Source organism: Podarcis erhardii, assembly GCF_964252035.2.
Source record: "Podarcis erhardii genome assembly, chromosome: 9".
Lineage (NCBI taxonomy): Eukaryota > Metazoa > Chordata > Lepidosauria > Squamata > Lacertidae > Podarcis > Podarcis erhardii.
The window spans coordinates 75,822,993-75,843,344 of record NC_138512.1 but is presented as its reverse complement, the minus strand read 5'-3'; the positions used below and the strand labels follow the sequence as shown (position 1 = coordinate 75,843,344).

At 45.8% G+C, this 20,352-nt stretch overlaps 1 protein-coding gene across 1 annotated transcript in view; it reads left to right on the top strand.

The window, feature by feature from the left end:
* DNAAF9 (dynein axonemal assembly factor 9) overlaps positions 1-20,352 on the top strand; it is an 81,397-nt gene that overhangs the window by 48,531 nt on the left and 12,514 nt on the right. The window contains exons 20-30 of the mRNA XM_081876686.1: positions 231-318; positions 2,615-2,718; positions 4,693-4,839; positions 11,977-12,065; positions 14,080-14,178; positions 15,040-15,157; positions 15,485-15,573; positions 16,743-16,901; positions 18,571-18,696; positions 19,162-19,199; positions 19,703-19,838. Of these exons, the coding sequence (XP_081732812.1) occupies positions 231-318; positions 2,615-2,718; positions 4,693-4,839; positions 11,977-12,065; positions 14,080-14,178; positions 15,040-15,157; positions 15,485-15,573; positions 16,743-16,901; positions 18,571-18,696; positions 19,162-19,199; positions 19,703-19,838 (1,193 nt within the window). The remainder of the gene's footprint in view (positions 1-230; positions 319-2,614; positions 2,719-4,692; positions 4,840-11,976; positions 12,066-14,079; positions 14,179-15,039; positions 15,158-15,484; positions 15,574-16,742; positions 16,902-18,570; positions 18,697-19,161; positions 19,200-19,702; positions 19,839-20,352) is intronic.

Below are 20,352 nucleotides of genomic sequence, written 5' to 3'. Positions count from 1 at the left end.
AGAAAACAACTCCTTTGTGCCCGAGACTCTGGAGAACCTCCTCCAGTCAGACAATGATGAACTGGAAGGACAAATTGTCCGAGTTGGTACCAGGTGCCTTCCAGTGTTCCTAAGGGGTGTTGTGGATCAACGTTCAGCTGATAGGGAGAGAGTATCTTTCAAATATAATTGGTCCGGTTCAGAGACTCCGTTGCTATTGTTTGATCCTTAAAAACTCTCCACCTTTACAGGAAGAAGAATCTTTCCTGGGAACCTTCCTGACGGGAGGCGACGGAGCCTATATTGCTTCCAGCAATTCCCTGTGTAGACCAGAGGAAGGTAAGTGGCCTGCCCAGATGGGACGTTCAAATGAACAGGCAGCGAAAGGAGAGGCCCATGCGTACACACACGCTCGCCCGCCTTGGGTTTCTCAACTTCCCTGCTTTTTGATTCTCCCCCTGTTTCGGAAAGTCTGCCATTTTGTTGATGCCTGCGAATTTGAATCTGAAGTAGCGGTCAAGATTCAAATGACCTCATGTCTAGCCCTGTGCCTGGACATGTGTGCCGGTTTCAGGAGCAGCCCCTTCCTTGTTGAACAGCAAGCCTCTTTTAAAAAACAAAGAGCTTCAGGAGCAGCTTTTGACGTGGCAGGAGGTAATAAAATGCCATCAGTTATTGACACATCTGAAATAATTCTTAGGTCCTAGTCCTCATCCTCAGCTAGTGCTTTGTCTTTATTCTTTCCTGTTAGAACAATTGTTTTATTATGAAATGGAATCCTCTCAAATAAACCCCCTTGTTGTGCTGCTAGTTGTCATAGAATCATAGAATCATAGAGTTGGAAGAGACCACAAGGGCCATCGAGTCCAACCCCCTGCCAAGCAGGAAAACCATCAGAGCACTCCTGACATATGGTTGTCAAGCCTCTGCTTAAAGACCTCCAAAGAAGGAGACTCCACCACACTCCTTGGCAGCAAATTCCACTGTCGAACAGCTCTTACTGTCAGGAAGTTCTTCCTAATGTTTAGGTGGAATCTTCTTTCTTGTAGTTTGGATCCATTGCTCCGTGTCCGCTTCTCTGGAGCAGCAGAAAACAACCTTTCTGTATCTTGTCATCTCCCCGTTTCAGTATGAAACTGCTTTGAGGTTCAAGCTCCACATCTAGCATTGCCGCTCGTGACGACATTTCCTTGGGGGTGCAAATCAGCTCCATGGATCAGCAGAGCCGCTCTGTCCCTTAACCGTAAAGACCTCCCTGAGTCCCCTTTCAGCTTGAGTCAGTCCCAGATGCCTGTCTAGATACGCCATTCTGGTGCCCTAACTTGGATTTACACACACACACACACACACACACACACACACACACACAAATACACACATGGTGTACCACCTGAGCTGCTCTGAAAGGCATTTGCACTAAGATGTTCACTTTAGGAAATCTCCTTTAGACCTCTTTATCCATAAGGCTTTTCGGATAACCCAGCACTGCGTGGGCTGCAAGGTTTTAGCTTGCCATGTTTGGTTTAAGCGACAAAGTGAAACTGCAAATGTGCTTTTGCCCCCAAAGGGCAGCATTTGCTCCTAAAATATTACTTCCTTAAAAGTAAATACTGACTCTGGTAAGTTCCAGTATCTGGTGGATTTAATCATTGGAGTGAATTTTTATGCGTCGTTCACATTTTTAAAGAAAATAAGTGGGAAGAGAGTGAAAAATTAATTTGTGACTGTGACTCTACTTTCTAATGGGAGAATGAGAAGTGCAGAAGAAGGAGGGTGCATTTTGCATAGTTGCATTTCCCAATCTCTGTCTCGGATTCAGCTTCTGTGGCGTCACTTTATAGGAATGAGTTTCTCTAAAAGGAATTTCGCCACACTTCACTGCCCTTAAAAGACTGCGTACAGACTATGAATGATGCATCTGAAACACAAAAGTAGTTTGCTTATTTAAAGCGAGTCCAGTGTGGATGTGTCCAAAGGCAGCATCCGGGCCTGCTCTCGTTGGGACTGTTGCCTCTTTCCCTCATGTTCAGTTCAGCCTAAGGTGGGCAGTACTGTGCGTGATCCTCGAGTTCATCATCATCGATCATCATCATCATTTATTATTTATACCCCGCCCATCTGGTTGGGTTTCCCCAGCTACTCTGGGCGGCTTCCAACATAGATTTAAAATACATCAAAATGTCAAACTTCCCTGAAGAGCGCTGCCTTCAGATGTCTTCTAAATGTCAGGTAGTTGTTTATCTCTTTGACATCTGATGGGAGGGCATTCCACAGGGCGGGCGCCACCACCGAGAAGGCCCTCTGCCTGGTTCCCTGTAGCTTTGCTTCTCGCAATGAGGGAACCACCAGAAGGCCCTCGGAGCTGGACCTCAGTGTCCGGGCAGAATGATGGAGGTGGAGACGCTCCTTCAGGTATACTGGGCCGAGGCCGTTTAGGGCTTTAAAGGTCAGCACCAACACTTTGAATTGTGCTCAGAAACGTACTGGGAGCCAGTGTAGGTCTTTCAAGACCAGTGTTATGTGGTCTTGGCAAAAAGATCCGCCTGGCTCCTTATACAGAGGAATTTTAAGCCGATGCATGAAGCATCTCATGTATTCTTCTCCTCCCCACCCCCACCCCTGCTTCCCTTTACAGGTAAGCTCTATTTCTTCTCAGAGGGCCTTCTGTTTTGCCACTCGCACTACGGAAGCATCACCATTTCCAAGGCTCACATGACATCCATCAGGTTCTACGATGGGGTGAGTGCTGTTCCATTCCAAGCTCTGTTCTTGCCGCAACCGCTCCTTGCAGGCGGAAAAAGTTTCTCCAGACTTGTGCAACGCAGGAGTCCAGAATTCTACAGGGCAGAAATGTGTGCCCCTCCCCCCAAGCTCGGGAATAATAAGGACCAGAAGTTGGCCAGACTCTCCCCTGTCTCAGTTCACTGAGGGCAGGGATGAGAAGAAAAACAGCCTTGAAAATTGGGGAGATGTGGGGATGAATTGCAATAAAATGGAGAGGGAGGTAGTGGTGAGTGTTGCTGCCCCACAACATCAGGTGGCGCCAGGGGGGCTGCCTGCTGTTGTAATAATAATAATAATAATAATAATAATAATAATAATAATAAATTTTATTTATACCCCACCCTCCCCGGCCAGAGCCGGGCTCAGGGTAGCTAACATCAGTAAAATTAGAGTACAGTGGTACCTCAGGTTACATATGCTTCAGGTTACATAAGCTTCAGGTTACAGACTCTGCTAACCCAGAAATAGTGCTTCAGGTTAAGAACTTTGCTTCAGGATGAGAACAGAAATCGTGCTCCGGCGGCGTGGCAGCAGCAGGAGGCCCCATTGGCTAAAGTGGTGCTTCAGGTTAAGAACAGTTTCAGTTTAAGAACGGACCTCCAGAATGAATTAAGTACTTAACCCGAGGTACCACTGTAAAAACATAAGAGGAAAAGCCCCAATTTAAAATGCAGTTTAAAATGCAGCCTCATGTAGAAAGAGGACTGGCATGGCAGTGGAATCAGCAGGGATCGTGTGCTCTTTTGCCCTGCACCCAACAGCTCAACAGGGAACTTTTAGACGTGCTCAAAGTCTCTGTGTGTGTGTTTTTCTGCCTTGAGTCTTCGATTACATCACCATTCCACAATCTGCAAAAGCATTTGGTGGAAGCGTGGCTTATTATACATGAAGAACAATGCATAATGGAGGGGTTAAACTTGAAAAGCTCCAGATTCAAAGGCTATGAACACACATGCCCCTCTGAATCCTTTCTCCCCCTGCCTGCCTGCCCCTTTGTGGCGTTGCAAGCTGTGTGGGCCCTGACCTTCCTTCTATTGTTTGGCTCCAAGACACCCAACTCCTATAAACCTCTGGCTATTTATGGGGCCTGGGCTATCGCTTCTGAACGGCTGCCAGGTATTCTGCGCGGAGCAAAAACTCCGAAAGGGAGTTTGCATTGTTTCACTGACCTGGCAAGGCATGAGGCTGGAGAGCTAAAAATATCACAAATGAGATGAGAGGTGGCGATAGTTGGGAACATCTGTAGCCTAGCAATAATGCAGATATACAGGAAGAGATAAGCATTTTAATCTGTAAATGAATCAGCGCCCTGGCGGCATATTCTATAAGCTGCCTCCCTTTACGCTGACCATTTCTCTTGATACCCATCCGGGAAAAGGGGGGTGTTTCAGAATCGGCAGTGCCATATTTGAAGTGTTTGCACATTGCTGCTGTGTTCCAAAAACCAACTTCCAGAGGGAACCTCCAGGATGCTAAAAACAGTTTCAGAGAACCTGCTTGCAAAAGCAGTCATAAGCTCCCTGTCGGTTTCACTTTGGTTCAGTGTATGTTGGTTTTTCTTCTTTGACCAGGTTCAGACGTAGGTAAAGGTAAAATGGGCTGGTGGCAACTAAACGGGTGACTTACCTCTCCATGCATCTCCCCCATCAGGGAGCTAATCCAGGATCAGGCCATTCAATCTTGCATGGAATCAAATGCTGTACTGCGACGCCCCTTTTGAACAGAGGTGGATAGTAGTGTTGCATTCTTGTACAAATGGCTCTTTCTAACCAACTGTTTTCAAACCTTGGAAGTATGTGCAAAAGGATGTCCATGATGTCAGGTTTTTATGCATGGCGGACATCCTTCGGGGTGGGCAGGGGCTCTTGGACAGCCAGTTTCCCACCCACCTCCTTTCAGAAGTGGTTCTCTCCCTGTCCTGTTCCCTAGGACTCCACGAGTGTTGTTGCCGCTCTCCTTATCGACTACAAGAGCTCCCTGCTTGCTCACCTGCCGGTCCAGCTCCACACTCCAGGCAACTCTCTGATGATCACGCTTTTCCCAAAGTCAAAGCTTTATAAAGCTTTCTACTCACAGGTGACGTGAACAAGAGATCGGTCTAGAAGTAAAAAATGCCCTTTTTGATATGGTGGGGAGAGAATCATTACAATGTTCTGCCGGCCGACTCCCCCTTGCGGTTGGTTTCCCTGGGTCAGGAAGGCTCGGGAAGAGGGATGAAGCCATCGGAACCTCTGCCCCTTCCTGCCTCTCAGCCGGGCCCTGATCCGAGCAGGTGTTTCCATGTACATCCCCTTTCTCCCAAGTAACCTCACAGAGAGCTAGCCATGGATTTTGGCAGCTGCGGCTCTGAAGTTCTTTCCTTTTTTTTATAATAATTTTTATTAAATTTTTAAACAATAAACAACAACATACATAAAAACATGTTCTTTTTCATTAGCCACATTTCATTCTCATCTTTGGACTTCCTCACATCTCTTGTTCCTGCACTCTAAACACATAAATTTTTCTAGCAAATTATTTACTTAGTTCAATTTATATTATATAATTGTCCAATATTGAATCTCAAATTTTAGAGTTTAAATAACTCTTATTCTTTAAAAGTTAATTCTAGGATATTTTTTATCCAAAATTTGTCTTATCTTTCAATTACATTTAAATTTATATCCCTTGTTGCTAATTTATTGGAGCCATATTGTTACGAATCTTACATCTTTCTTAACATTCGTACAATTTACAGTATTTTTGTAAATAGTCCTTAAATTTCTTCCACTCCTCCTCCACCAGTTCCTCTCCGAGGTCTCGGATTCTGCCTGTCATTTCTGCCAGTTCCATATAGTCCATCAGTTGCATCTGCCATTCTTCCAGTGTGGGCAAATCTTGGGTTTTCCAGCCTTTAGCGATGAGTATCCTTGCTGCTGTTGTGGCTCAAATATGCATGCCATCCAAAAGCATTGTTAAATCCTTCCAAATCTAAAACATCCGTGTTTTCAAGAAGCAGCCAGTCCTTCAACCAGCAGAAAGCTGCTGATTCGTAGTACAGCTTTAAGTCTGGCAGGGCAAAGCCCCCTCTTTCTTTAGCATCAGTTAATATCTTAAACTTAATTCTGGGCTTTTTGCCCTGCCAGACAAATTTAGAAATATCTCTCTGCCACCTCTCAAAACACCCCATTTTGTCCACAATCTGTAAAGTTTGAAACAAAAACAACATTTTTGGCAATACATTCATCTTAATAGCAGCAATGCGTCCTGACAAGGAAAGCTTCAGTCTTGACCAAATTTCTAGATCCCTTTTAATTTCAGACCAACATTTTTCATAATTATCTTTAAATAAGTTCATGTTCTTGGCTGTTATGTTTACCCCTAGGTATTTTACTTTCTTAACCACATTTAATTCTGTCTCTTTCTGAAACCTTTCTGATTCTGAAGGGGTCAAGTTTTTTTCCAAAACCTTAGTTTTTTGCTTATTAAGTTTGAATCCCGCCACCCGACCAAACTCCTGGATCAGTTGCAGTGCCCTTTTGGTACTAGGCTCTGGCTCCTGTAAGGTCAATACTAGGTCATCTGCAAATGCTTTAAGTTTATACTGTTTCGCTCCGACCTGAATGCCCTCCACCAACCGGTCTCCTCTAATCATATTTAAGAGCACTTCCAGGACCGATATAAATAGCAAAGGGGAGATAGGACAACCTTGTCGTGTTCCTTTTTCAATATTAAACTCTTCCGTTACCACATTGTTCACTATCAATTTTGCCTTCTGTTCCGAATAAATTGCCTCTATCCCATTCTGAAACCCCCGCCCCACTCCCATTCCTTCCAAATTTTTCTTCATAAACTTCCAAGAAATGTTATCAAAGGCCTTCTCCGCATCTATAAATATCAGAACTGCTTTTGTGTTGATATTTGTCTGCAGGAGTTCCAAAATGTCAATAATGTTTCTTGTGTTTGCAAACAAATGTCTACCTGGGAGAAAGCCTGCCTGGTCCTTGTGAATCACTTCATTTAACACTTTTTTAAGTCTGCTTGCTAAAATGTCTGCAAATATTTTGTAATCCACGTTCAGGAGGGAGATGGGGCGGTAATTTTTAAGTTGTGTCTTTTCGGTTTCTAGTTTGGGTATCAACGTGATGAAAGCCTCTTTCCACGACTCTGGTACCTTCTTCCCTTCCATAATTTCATTACAAACCTCCATTAGTGGGTATATCAAATAGTCTTTCAATGTCTTATAATACTTGGAGGTAAGACCTGGAGATTTGCCCAATTGCATGTTCTGGATGGCTTCTTCCATCTCTTGTTGTGTTATTTTGTAGTTCAGGATAGTTCTATTACGCAATGACAATCTTGGTAAACCATTCTTCTTTAAGAATTGTTCTATCTCCGATTCGTCTTGCGGCCCTTGTGTATATAGTTGCTTGAAATATCTCTGGAAGCACGTTCTGATCTCCACTGGGTTCTGAATGTTTTTTCCTTCAATTTCTAAATTTGTTACGGTATTCATTTTTTGTCTCTTTTTCAGCTGCCATGCTAGCAGCTTTCCACATTTATTTGCTGATTCAAAGGATCTCTGTTTCATTAACTTAATTTTCCATTCCACTTCCTGGTTCATCAATTTTGCATATTGCGCTTGATAAAGTTTAATTTCTCTTAAAATCTCCTTTGATTTTGGTCTGGATCTTAGCTTCCTCTCACCTTCTTTAATTTTCTCCAAAATCTTATCTTTTTTCTCATTCTGTGCTTTTTTCTTTATAGTGTTCTGTTGTATCAGAAACCCTCTCATGACCGCCTTACTCACGTCCCAGACAGTTCTTTTTTCCACCGTAGTGTTCAGATTAATCTCAAAATAGTCCTTCAAAGCCTTTTGGGCCTTTTTAATAATCTCCTGATCTCTAAACAGGTTGTCATTCATCCTCCATCTAAAGGAGCCGGTTGGGGTTAGTCTCATGTCCATCTTCACAGCGCTATGGTCAGAGCAGGTCTTTGGGCAGATTTCCACTTTTTTTATCTTGGGTGCCAGGCCTCTAGTTGTCCATATTTGGTCGATTCTTGACCATGTCAGTTGGGCTTCAGAAAAGAAAGTTCCCTCTCTTCCTAGGGGGTTCTTTGTTCTCCAGATATCGATCAAGTCCATGTTGTCAGTAAGTTCAAAGAATGTTTTAGGTAGTCTGCCTTCTTTTGTTACATTTTGACTATATGACTTATCCATGTTGGTTGATACCACCCCATTCATATCTCCCATCATAATGATGTTATCATAGTTCAGATAGTCCAGCATTATCTCATGCAGCTTCTTGTAAAATTCCGATTTTCCGTCGTTTGGCGCATAAATTCCTAATATCAAAAACTTTTCTCCTTGATTCTGAATCTCAATTGCCAGGATTCTTCCTTGTTCATCTTTAAATAAAAATTTTGGTGACAGGCTCTCTTTTGCATATATCACCACACCTCTTTTCTTAACTCGATCCGAGGAAATAAATTCTTGGCCTAATCTTTTATTTATTAACACTTTTCTATGAAGCCTAGTCACATGTGTTTCTTGCAGACAAATAATGTCCAATTGTTCGTTTTTCAAAATGTGAAATATCCTTCTCCTTTTCTCCGGGATGTTGGCGCCATTTATGTTCCAACTCAGAAGTTGCAGAGACATCCTGGATATATCTGTTATTGTCCTGGTGGTGGTATCTTTTTGTCCTGGTCTTCAGACCCCAAGGGTGTAGGTATAGATGCAGGCGATGGTCCAGCCCCAGAAGGTTCTTCAATCCCTTTCTGAAGGTCCTCTCCGTAGATATTCAAAAATTTGTCTCTGTCTTCAGCTGTTTTAATTTTCACCTTCTTCCCCCTGAAAGTGAAAGAAAGTCCTTGTGGAAATTCCCACCTAAAGATAATTGAGTTACTCCTCAACAGCCTTGTTAGTTCAAGGTAGGTTGATCTAAGGTCCAAAAGTTGTCTAGGAATGTCCTTGTAAATCTCTGCTCTTTTGTCCGAAATTTCCAGTGACTTTCCGTAGTGTAGTCCTAATATCTTGTCTCTTTCCTCCTTGGATCTCAAAGTGATCAAACAGTCTCTGGGCTTGTCCTTCCTTGTTAATCTCCCAAGTCTGAAGGCGGTCACAATTTTAAAGTCCTCTTCTTCCTTCAAGGGCCACCACTTAGAAAATTCCTTTGTCAAAAAGTCAATTAGATTTCCTTTTTCAGATTCAAGTTCTGGTACGCACCTCAATCTTAGATTGTTTTCCCGGGCCCGAAGTTCGATCATAGACAAATAGGCCTGTTGTTCCCCGACCTGCTTGTGGAGTGGTCTTACCTCCTGCTCCAGTGCCTCAGTTTTCTGGATAGCTTCTTCTGCCAATTTCCGGTTTTCTACAGTGGATTCAGTTAATTTGCCAATTGCTTGTGCATTCGAAGCCACCTGCTCAGTTAATTTGTTGACAGAATCTCTAGTCTGGTCAATCTTAGCCGTTTGTTCATCCACTTTTTTGTCTAGGCCTTCCAATTTTTCAAGTATTTTATCTAATACTGAAGCAGATCCCCCTGATGCCATGTCTTCTCCCTGCAGCTGTTCAGTTCCTTCTAGTTCCAAAACATTAGGGGCAGAAGATCTTCGTGGCTGTGAAACTAAGGTCAAGGTTGCTTGCTTTTTTCCTCTAGCCGCTCTTGTTTGTCTCCCAGTACCGCTCATTCCAATTCTGTCTGCTAGTCAAGGTCAAATTAAATATGTTCCCATGAGAATCCACAAGCCCATAAAGTAAACTTTTAGGAGGAAAAGAAACCAAAAGGAAAGTCACGTATAGTTGTAAGTCCAAAGCCCTCTAGAGGGAGCCCACCTTTGTTATAGGGAAGAAGTCAAAAAATTCAAATTTTTAATGTCCCTTATTTAAATCTTCAACATTTTTCCAAATTTCCGTATTTGCACAGTCCAAACAGCCTTTAGTTTCCCAAAAGAACTTCAGATTAGTTGTATTTAGCAGAGTTGGTCTCAAAGTATGACAATGTCTCAATAAGTGCAGAGTGTAACAGTTCAATGTAACAGTTCCAGCAAAGCTCAGTTAATAATACCTTCAACAACAAAGTATCAAAATCTTGCAATCTGACAGCTCTGTTATCTAGGCGATCCTACTGCCAGGGATTCTTTAACAATTTGTAAATCCAAATGGTGCAGGTACCAAACAGTTCGTATTCCAAAATAATACTTTTAAACAGATTAAGTCCTAAAGCAGTTTCAATGGATGTGAGAATTGCTTTGCCTTTTAACGCCTCTTCAAAGGCTCCAAAGATCAAAGTCTTTGCTTTAAGTCTTACGCAGTGGCAAGAGACGGACTTCCTGGTTTCGTCTCTCGCTTTTAGCCGAATTAACAAGAATTTATCGTCCAAATCTTTCTTTCTTTCTTACTCACGAGTTGTTGATTTCCAGCCAAATTGTTCCAGGAAAAGAGGACAGCGCTCGCTGACAGCAGCTACGCGGCTTCACTTCGCAGAAAGAGCGATTGACTCACAGCACCGCGCCAACCCTTCCACGTTCCGGGACCTCTTACGGGGTCCCTTCTACGTTTCGGGGGGCGCTCCTGGTGCCCGCCAAGTCCCACGGCCACAGGCTATCGCTGCCTGTGGTTTTCCGATGTGGGTCTCCGCTGCGCCGTAGCGGACGACCCGTTTCTGCGGAGCTCCCTCTTCACAGCTAGAAGAGGGCAGCCATTGCCAGACGCACCGCCTCCGGAAGTCCTGAAGTTCTTTCCTGGCTTTCCTCCTGCTCTGCTCCTGTGGCCCTGTGGGTGATGGGAGTGGTCCGAGAGGAATATGGGCAGTTGGCATGGGGACTTCCAGTTTTAGGGTTGGCATATCCAGATCCACTAGCTTGAGGGTAACCAACGTGGTGCTCTCTCTTGAGATGTTGCTGGATTCCATCTTCCATCAGTGAGCAGCCAAAGATGTTGGAAGTTGTTGTGTCTGACACCACTGCAATTCCTCTTCAGGGTCACAGTGAAAATGCATCTTCTCCTCCGTGCAGTTCTCACATTTGAGGTCTGGGCAGGGCTGAACCCTGGGACTTGGCTTGGTCGAAATGCCTCTGGTTTACTCTGACACAAGCAAGCGATGAACTTTCTTTGCCACTGCTGTTTGCCTTCTCTGTCATTGACTGTCTTTTGAAGTCACACAAGATGCTGTGTTCACTGATGGATGAACGTGCAAGTAATAATTTGCACACGTGAAAGGGTCATTGAAAGTCAAACATCACTGACAGTGTGTTCACATTGTCTTCAGAGCAATGGCTTTTCAGCGGAGGCACAAATCATAAAATTGTTGAGCGGTAAACTGTGTGGTGAGAGAGTAGTGTTTGTGTGGTTTTGTGTGTGTGTGTGTTGTGTGTTGTGTGTGTGTGTGTGTGAGAGAGAGAGAGAGAGAATCTGCCTTTGACTCTATGGAGAAGAGACAATGTTTTGTATTAATAATAGACTTTTGTTAAACAAAATGCATGGCAAATACAGAATAAAAATGGATAATGAGTCAATTGAAGTAAAATCAGATTTTAAAATATCTTGGGAGTTACTAGTTACAGATAGGTAGCCGTGTTGGTCTGTCATGGTCAAAACAAAATAAAACAAAATAAAAAAATGGTCAAAACCAAAAAACCAAAAAATGGTCAAAACAAAATAAAAAAATTTTTATTTTGGGAGTTACTAATCCACCAAAGCCCGAACTCCAAAGGGAAGTTGGTTAATATAGTACAGATTGTTCCATTTGTTTGTTGAGGGATGGTAACTCCCCCCCAAAAAGCATATCTTGATGAGCATGAGCCATGCTGACACATTAACCTTCTTCTCCAGAGTAATGATTTAACTGCTGTTGATTACTGGTAGAGGAAAAGCAAAGCATAATCTCATTAATGCCGACATGAAAAATAGCTCATTTTCCTCGTTATTAAATAAACCATTTAAAGCTCTGCAGCTCTGTAGAGTTTCCATCTCTTAGTGTTAGCATTTATAACCATGGATGACAGCAGGCTCCAGTTGTTCTGGGAAGCCCAGTTCGGTTTTTAAATGCCTTCCGCAGAGAGGATTCCTAATTACAGATGTTAATAACTACTAGTACCCCAGGAATCCTCCTGGGTTAGCCATCAGTGGCGGTTCACCGTCCAAAACAAATACCACCTCATAACTCCTCTGCAACTATTAAATGCAGCATTAAACTGTGTAATTTAAATGTTTTGTATTCTTCCTTGTAGGTTTGCTCTGCCTGGCAACAGCAGGGGAATTCGGGAGTAACCTTGAAGATGACCCAGGATGGCTGCCTGCCTGTAGAACAGGAGAAATTGTGAGCAGATGGCTCTTCCCCCCTATATAGAATGGCATGGAACAGGGGGGAGCCGCAAGAAAACAGGGCAGGGTGGAGTGCTCCTGTCCCAGGAGGCTTGCCTGCCAGCCATGCCCTTTTCTAGAATGTTCCATTCCATCCCATCTCCCCGTCCAGCTTTTCCATTTTTCACCAGTCAGCCAGCATTCAGTGAGCACATTTAGCCCCTGTTGAGCTCAGCCACCACTTGTCCCGCCCCAGAGGATTTGCAAACCTTAGGGTTGAGGATGTTTCACCCCTCCCATTGCAAGAATCTGCTGATAATGTTTCAGAAAGGAGGGGGCGGATTTTGCTCATCGCTTCTTCCGCTCCAGCCTGTGGGAGTCTGAGTGTTATCTGTGTATAGATAAGGTGACTGCTCAAGCAGCTGTAACACTCATGCAGTCCAGCGTCCATGATTAGTCTTTAGTTAGTTTATGCAGTAGCTGTAGAGAATAAAAGAAGTTATACTTCAGAGCTGTCATTCGTGTGGTTCATGCTCTGCTGTGCTCCGCTGACTTTTGGAACTGAATTTGGTGCTCACAGCTCTAAGTTGTGAGTCCACAGCACTTAGACCTGCTCCCTGCAGTGGAAGGTCTCTGGGAGTGCTTTTCCAGCTCACCTAGCCCAGTCGGGGCTGAAGAGGTTGAGCCCAGTCGTTGGCACTGGCTCAAAGGCGAAGCTGACAAGGGTTTCCTCCTGTCGCTGCTCATTCCTCCCCCTTGTGTGCAAGAGGTGCTGTTTTGGCAAGATAAGGATCCCCCACTAGAGAGCAAATTCACTTATAGTGTAATCTATAGAAGGTTCTGTGTGCTGTGGAGTCCCTCGATGTGTGTATCACGCTGACGTAAACTAAATATTGAGCCATTTCCTGGTGTGCTTGGTGTGTGCAGTTTCTTATTCCTCTCCCGTCCCCTGATCCATTGCATTTATTCTCTTGTGGAATTAGCATTACCAGCTTATATTAGTGGAGGTCCCTCTGGCCTCCTTTGAGGCCACTGGCCCTTCAGCTGGTGGGTCAGGACCCGCGAGAAAGTCTCCCTGCAGCCTAAGGTGAGTCGCAAGAGTGCCAAAGCCATTTTCCTTTTTGCGTGGCTTTCTTTTTAAACAGGAGCACAGATGCAGAGAGAGAGAGAGACAGGTAACAGTGCAATGGAGGAGAGTCACTCAACAGTTTAATAGGAGCTCATTTTTAGGTTCATATTCTCTAAGCTGCCTCCCCCAATTCCGTCTTCTGTTAAAAGCTCTTAAAATTTCAGAGCTCTGCTGCCCTTTGCCATTCAGTCACCCTAAAAGGAAGGGCGGGGGGGGGGGAACGAGTGTGTGCATGAAGAAATCTGAAGTTTGCCTTTAAAATGTGCGTCCTGGCTCCAAAAAGTTTGAAGGCTAACTGTCCTGATGCACACTGATGCAGCCATAGTGCTTTCGCAGCAGATTTATACTGTGCCGTCCACATAGGAGGTACAGTGGAGAAAATTACAGGCTTTCAGAAGGAAGTTCCTAGGCTGATTGGAAACACAGCAGTATTTCCACTCCTGAAGTTCTGCATGGACAAGCAGTGTTGAGGGGAAGTTGCATCTATCCACCCAGTGCCATCGCGAGCACAAATCACCTTGCATGTAGAATGCAAAGGGTACCTGGAGGTGTTCTCGGTCACAGCCTGGCCTGAGTGGTCACTCCAGCAGAGCCACAGCTGTCTTTTGGCAAGAGGGAGGGAAGAAGTGAAAAGGAGAACACTATAGGAGGGAGAGAGGCTGAAGAGAGAGTGATTATATTACCTGGGCACGATGCAGGAGCAAAGGTCTCTTGTACAAAGTTGCATTGAATGAGTGGCGTATTTCACTCCCCTGCCAGACCATTCCTTGGCCTCATGTTGAAAGGTGAGTTTGAGGCGTGGTGGTTTAGCTTTGCAGCAATGCATGTTGACCAGAAGGAAACAGAGACAGTATTTTCCTACAGCCAGATCCTTAGTTCTAAATGTGTGTCCTTTTTCCAGGCATACCAGCATGCAGAAGCTTTTCACCGTCTTGTCCTGTCCCCCTGGAGAAAGATGGAGCCAGCTGAGAATATCGGTCAGCCTCCCAGATCTGGACAGGTGAGATTTCTCAAAAGTAGCCTTTGCTTGGCGAGTTCCCGCCTCCCCCCGGTGGAAATAAAGACACATGACACAAATATTTAGGTTAATGGGCAAAAAATGGCCACAACTTTATTGGTTACAGGAATGAGTGGTATTGGCTTAGGCATTGGTCCTAACCGACTATCTGGCTTCAGCCCGATTGCTTGAAGACCGGGAAGGGTTAACCACCAGTAGGGGGAGTCCTTCTGATGCACATCAACTAGGAACTCCCCCAGGGTCACTGCTCAGGGGCGCGCTTTAGGCCCTGGCCTCCATAGGCTTCGGATGAGGCCACGCTCCCCCAGAATCCTTTACCGGACTACCCTTCGATATTCGGGGGAGCTGAGGCGGCAAAAGAGGGAGATCCCCGGCCATGCCAGTGTGATATTGCACAAGCCACGCCCCCCTAGGCCAGCTGATTGGCTGGCCAGGGGATGACGCGGCGGGGATCCCCTCAATTGCGCGGAGGCTAAGAGCCAGTCCCCGCGCACGTGGAGAGGGCGTGAAGCCCGCAACTCCACCTCCTCTCGAGTTCGGAAGTGGGAATCGGATCTTGTAATGGTTTTGAAATTAATGGGGGGGGGGAATGTGCTTCGAGAAACCCAATATAACAGGCGGGGTGTGTGGAGAAAGGGAGGCTGGTACACATAAGCGCACAGCTTATACTTGGTCCAAAAAACTAAGGTTTATTGGACCGAGATGATTCCATTGGGCCTTCGGTGGATTCTCAGCATCTTTGTGGGCTCAATGGCTCAATGGCAGCCGTGCAGGCCTCCAGGGGTTCCTCTTGAAAAGTAAGTATGGCCACGAACAACGCCGCGCTGTCTTCTTCCTCCAAAGATTTTTACAGCACTTTACGGTCAGCAGCGTAAGCCGTGAGCCAGTGATGAGAGCCCATTTGCCAACGTTGCTGCAGCAGTCCAAAGCGCTTCCTGACAATGAAGCGGAGAATGATAAGGTAAGACAGCTAATCTGAGACTTCTGACATTTCTTAAAGGTCCTCTGTTTGCATTACAGTGGTTTTTTTTTTTCATTTTCGTGCATTTTCCTCTAGTGTAACCCATCTTGGCAACCTGATTGCAAGGGGTTTTACGTACCCATCTGCCATTTTTTTAAAAAGCTTCTTTTCAAATTTGGCTTTCCTGCCCTTAAAATACCCTCTTGTCTTGCAAACATAACGTACGCACATGATTACTTCGTCCTGCCCACAGAACCCTTTTTAGCCCCTTCAAAACTAGCAGTGCAGTAACAATGGCAATGATTTAACTAGTTCTTCTTCTCTGAGGTGGTGATCACCATCTTAACCGGCCTCCCGGGATGTCGCTCGAGTGATCTCTGTTCTTTCCTGGTCACTTTTAACAAAGAATATGGAAGGTTAGTTGTGATTTATTTAGTTGCTGTTTTCCTCCTCCTGTGGTTGATGGGAAAGGATGTCCTGCTAAAGCTGTTCATAGGAGAGCAATTAGTGGTCAGAACCTTCTCCAGGTATGACCCTCCTTCTCCTTAGAGGCCTCTCTGCCTTGGAGCCTGGTTCCACTGAGGTGCTTGAATGGTCTATCCCAACCTGACGCTGCCCAGATGTTACGACTAGCTCCCATCAGCCCCATGGCTCCAGCAGGGGTCTTTCCCTGCCCTCCCAGGAGATGCTTGGGGTGGATCCTGTGGTAACTGAGCTGTGGCCTTTTACCAAGGGCGACTCCCAGGGTGGTTCCCCCCCCACCCGTCCTGAATTAGACAGAGCAGAGGTGGGTGGGAAGTATTATTACTTATCACCACGTATTCTCTAAAGGCAGTTGTTTTACCACCTCCTATGTTAAGTCTTGGGACGCAGGTGGCTCTGTGGGTTAAACCACAGAGCCTAGGACTTGCCGATCAGAAGGTCGGCGGTTCGAATCCCCACGACGGGGTGAGCTCCCGTTGTTCAGTCCCAGCTCCTGCCAACCTAGCAGTTCAAAAGCACATCAAAGTGCAAGTAGATAAATAGGTACTGCTCCGGTGGGAAAGTAAAGGGCGCTTCCTTGCGCTGCTCTGGTTCGCCAGAAGCAGCTTAGTCATGCTGGCCACATGGCCCGGAAGCTGTACGCCGGCTCCCTCGGCCAGTAAAGCGAGATGAGTGCCGCAGCCTGAGTCGGCCACAACTGGACCTAATGGTCAGGGGTCCCTTTACCTTATGTTAAGTCTCAAGGCGGTGTATAACACTATTAAATTGCAGGAAGAAAGGGCAGGTGAAAAAAGGGCAAAATAAGTTAAAATGTGCTGATGATAACGTACAGTGGTACCTCAGGTTACGAACTTAATTCGATCTGGAGGTTCGTTCTTAACCCAAAACCGTTTTGATTTCTGCACAATTTCCGTTCTCATCCTGGGGCAAAGTTCGCAACCCGAGGTACTACTTCCGGCTTAGCGGAGTTTGTAGCCTGAAATGTTTGTAATCCGAAGCATTTGTAACCTGAGGTACCACTGTACTAATGATAATGTGGTGCTGCGGATGGTGTTGACAATGAAGCAGGCAGCATTGTTCTGACTTCGTTACGCTCTTTTAGGTGGCTTGTTTATCGCCAGACCATGGACAGCCCTGAATGTTTCAGCGCAGCTCATTTCCAACGGTTCCTGGCAAGCGTCCTTGAACCCCAGCACAGCCGAAGCGCCCGTCTCTCGGCTTACAGTAGGAAGAAAGTGAGGCTGCTGGTGGTTCTGCAAGGGTAAGAGACTGCTTCTAGATCTGCGTAAGCTTTTAGCACTCTGCCATCTTCATGTTGCCACTTTGAGATGTGTTTGACCTCAGATCTGTAAAGTGGGAGGTGGGTTTAGGTAGAATGGGATCTTCTGGTAGATCTCTGGATGATGTGCAGTAGGTTGATAACAGTTTATGGCTCCCAGCAACTGAAATGCATCTCTCCCACCCCGCACAAATCAGGATTGCTGCAAAATGAATGCTTGAAGCAGGGAACCAGGAGTGGATTTTTTCTGTGAAAGATCCTGATCACAGATACCTTAACTCTGAAGCATTCCTCTTATTTAATTCTTAGTGTATGTCCGTCCAGCTGAGATACTCTTTTGGACCAGGCTCCAGCTGGTGGATCTTAGGATTCTAGTTTTGTTTTTTTAATTTTAAAAAAGTGCAGTAGATCCCACAAGCCTGAAGCCTGCCTACCTCTGCAGAATGGTAGCAATACTCAAACAAACTATTCATAAGTATAGCCAACATCTTGTAGGCAAAGGACACCTACACACACACACACAAAAAGAGGCACTTGATGGTCTTTTCTCCTTGATATAAAGGGATGCTTTTAGAGTGTTCAGAAGCCTTTTGCTTTGGTACATAGCTACATGTTCCTGAAAAATCCAAAATAACACACATGAATGCAGGTGAACGCGCACACTGTATCCAAGCATAAGTTTGGAGTGAGAGAGACTGTTTTTGTAACTTTTAAATAGGCCCAAGATAGCAAGTACAAAGGCCTTCATTGTCTTCCTTCCTGCCTAAAAGCTCCCACGCAGCACATTTTATCGGACTGGGTGGCAGGAGCAGCCTTGGCAAGCATTGTTTTGGTCTTGGTTCAAAGCATCATGAAATGGCTCTCCAAGGGAAGTGCTGCTGAGTTGAGTTATGAACCCAACATGGAAGCCTTTTACAATAATGCACCAAGGCATTTCTATTAAGAAATGTCGGAAGTGAGGTCAAGTATACTTTGCCCGCCAACGCAGAACAAGGGATGGCAAGAAGCCTTTGAAAAAACTGTTTGCAGCAGATCAGATCGTCACCTTTGGCATTTTGAGAAAGAGATGAACACAATGGAAACCGGGGGGGGGGGGGAGGACACACAAACCAATTGGTGCACGACCTCTTGTCCTTTTTCATTGCTGTCTCTCTTTGCCTGCATCTCAAGAATGATGCTCTTAAGACCCCTGCTGGTTGGAGACAAGGGTCTCTCTAAGCCACAATCCTGCTCTCTGCCAGCTGCCTAAGGCGGCGGCAGATGCCCCTGCTGTGTGTTCCCTGCTGCGCATCTGATGTTCAGATGTGTACGGCAGTCACCCCCCAGCAGAACCAGGTACCCTCTAAATGCTCCACACTACAACTCCCATCACCTCCTAACCTGCACAGCCAGAGGTTCCTCTTTGATATGCTGCAGGGGGTGTCTTTTTGTGAATGACTGTGGGAAGGGAGAGATGCCCTTGCACAAATCACAAGAGAAGAGCCATTTTACCTCCCTGCCCCAGGACTTGGATAAGAAGTGCTTTCTCAGAATCGAAGCTCATTGCGCCATTCACATATACCCACGGTCTCCTTCCACCTTGGCTGGCAGCAGCCATAGTCCTTGTGCTTCCCCGTCACATCACAACCCTTTGCTTTCATTCCCTCTGCAGATATACAGATGTGATTGACGTTGTGCAGGCCCTCCAGACTCACCCAGATGCTGACGTGAAGGCTGCTTTCGTCATTGGAGCCATCAGTACTTGCGTCGAGCCCCTGAGTTGCTACATGGAACACAGGTACCCCTTTGCAAGCCCCTACATCATAGCTGTCGACGTTTCCCTTTTTTAAAGGGAAATTCCCTTATTCCGAATAGGATTCCTCGCAAGAAAAGGGAAAAGTTGACAGCTAAGCCCTGCATGTATGGCACGGACATCTCTTCCACCACGTACCTGCATGTTGTCGTGCCAGCCGCCTTAGAAGCCACAGATTTCTGTAGCCAGGGAAGCTGCACCTTGCGAGCTATTCTAGATGAGATCAGAAAGGTTGCAGCATTTCTTAGCCAGAGAAATGTCTTGCCTGAAAGGGTCTTCCCTGGGAAGTGATCTTGCATGAGCGCTGCGATCAGTTGAGGTAGATAACCTTATGCTTGAGGAACCAGTGATCTTCCTGAGGGTGTGGTAGCTGCAGGGGCTTCGAAGACTAGCAGACGACATCTGCCTGTATCCCTAACGCTAAGACGTGTGTGCATTTGTATTTTACAGGCTTCTTTTCCCCAAGTTCCTGGACCAGTGCTCACAAGGTAAAATCTCTGTATGCAAAAGTAAGATGCACATTTCCTTTCAGGAATGAAGCCGTAAGCCTTTAAGGCGTCCTGTGGAGACTGCTGCCGTATGGGATGGTGTTGGCCAGCCATATATCTGGCTAGCGGATGGCAAGAATTAGGATGCAGCAGGAGACCAGGCACTGAAAACTTAGTAGCAAACTGCAGCATAGAGAGCCACTTGCAGAAGTGTCTGGTAGCTCAAGAAAAGCTTTAAAAAGTGGGTCCTGATGGGCGAGAGGGTGGCAGCCTGACAGGCAGACTCTGCTGTCAAGCGAGCAAGAAAGCTGGATTGCTGTGTGACAGCAGTTTCAGGGAGGAGCGTTGAGCTGGCCTTTAAATACCTACACTACAACAGAGTCTTGTCCTTTTACTGAACGCCTTGGCTTACCACCTTAATGCTTTGGTCTCCCAAGAGCACACAGTGGCTGGTGAAGACAGTCCCTAAGACAGCTGACCCTGTGTGCTTTCTTTCCCCCCAGGTTTGGTGAGCAATGTGGTCTTCACAAGCCATACAGCCGAGCAGAGACACCCACTCCTTGTTCAGCTCCAGAACCTCATCCGAGCCGCGAACCCCACCGTTTCGTTCATCCTGGCAGAAAACGGGGTCGTGAGCAGGTAAGCCTGGAGGTTTCCACCTGCCCTTTGCGGCACGTGGGCCACTCATCCCGGAAGAGGAGAGAGACGCCAGTCCTTTTTGGGTGCTTTGCACAGGAATGAAGCAGATGTGGGAACTCTCAGTTGCCTGGGCTGCCATTTTGCAGCCGAGACGCCTCCGCTGCTGGCGGCAAGCTGGCATTTCCATATCCTCCTCCCTTGCTGCTCTCCAACCAGATGTTCCCAGACTATGACTCACTGAGAGTTTTAAATCCTTGTTTACATTACATTAACATGGCCGCAAGCTACACTCAAGCTCCCTTTCGGAGGGTTGTGGGAAAACGGGTTTGAAATGCTTTGGATCTTGAAGAAGAAAACGGTTCTTAGCAGTATGAAGACAATTTTTTGTTGTCTCCAGGAATTTTTTGTTGTCTCCAGGAAGACTAGAATCCAAAAAGCACCTGCTGTTACATTAAAATGGCAAGCCAGAAAACACCCCCCATGTTGATCTGACTCACCTGGTGGGTAGAAGGCA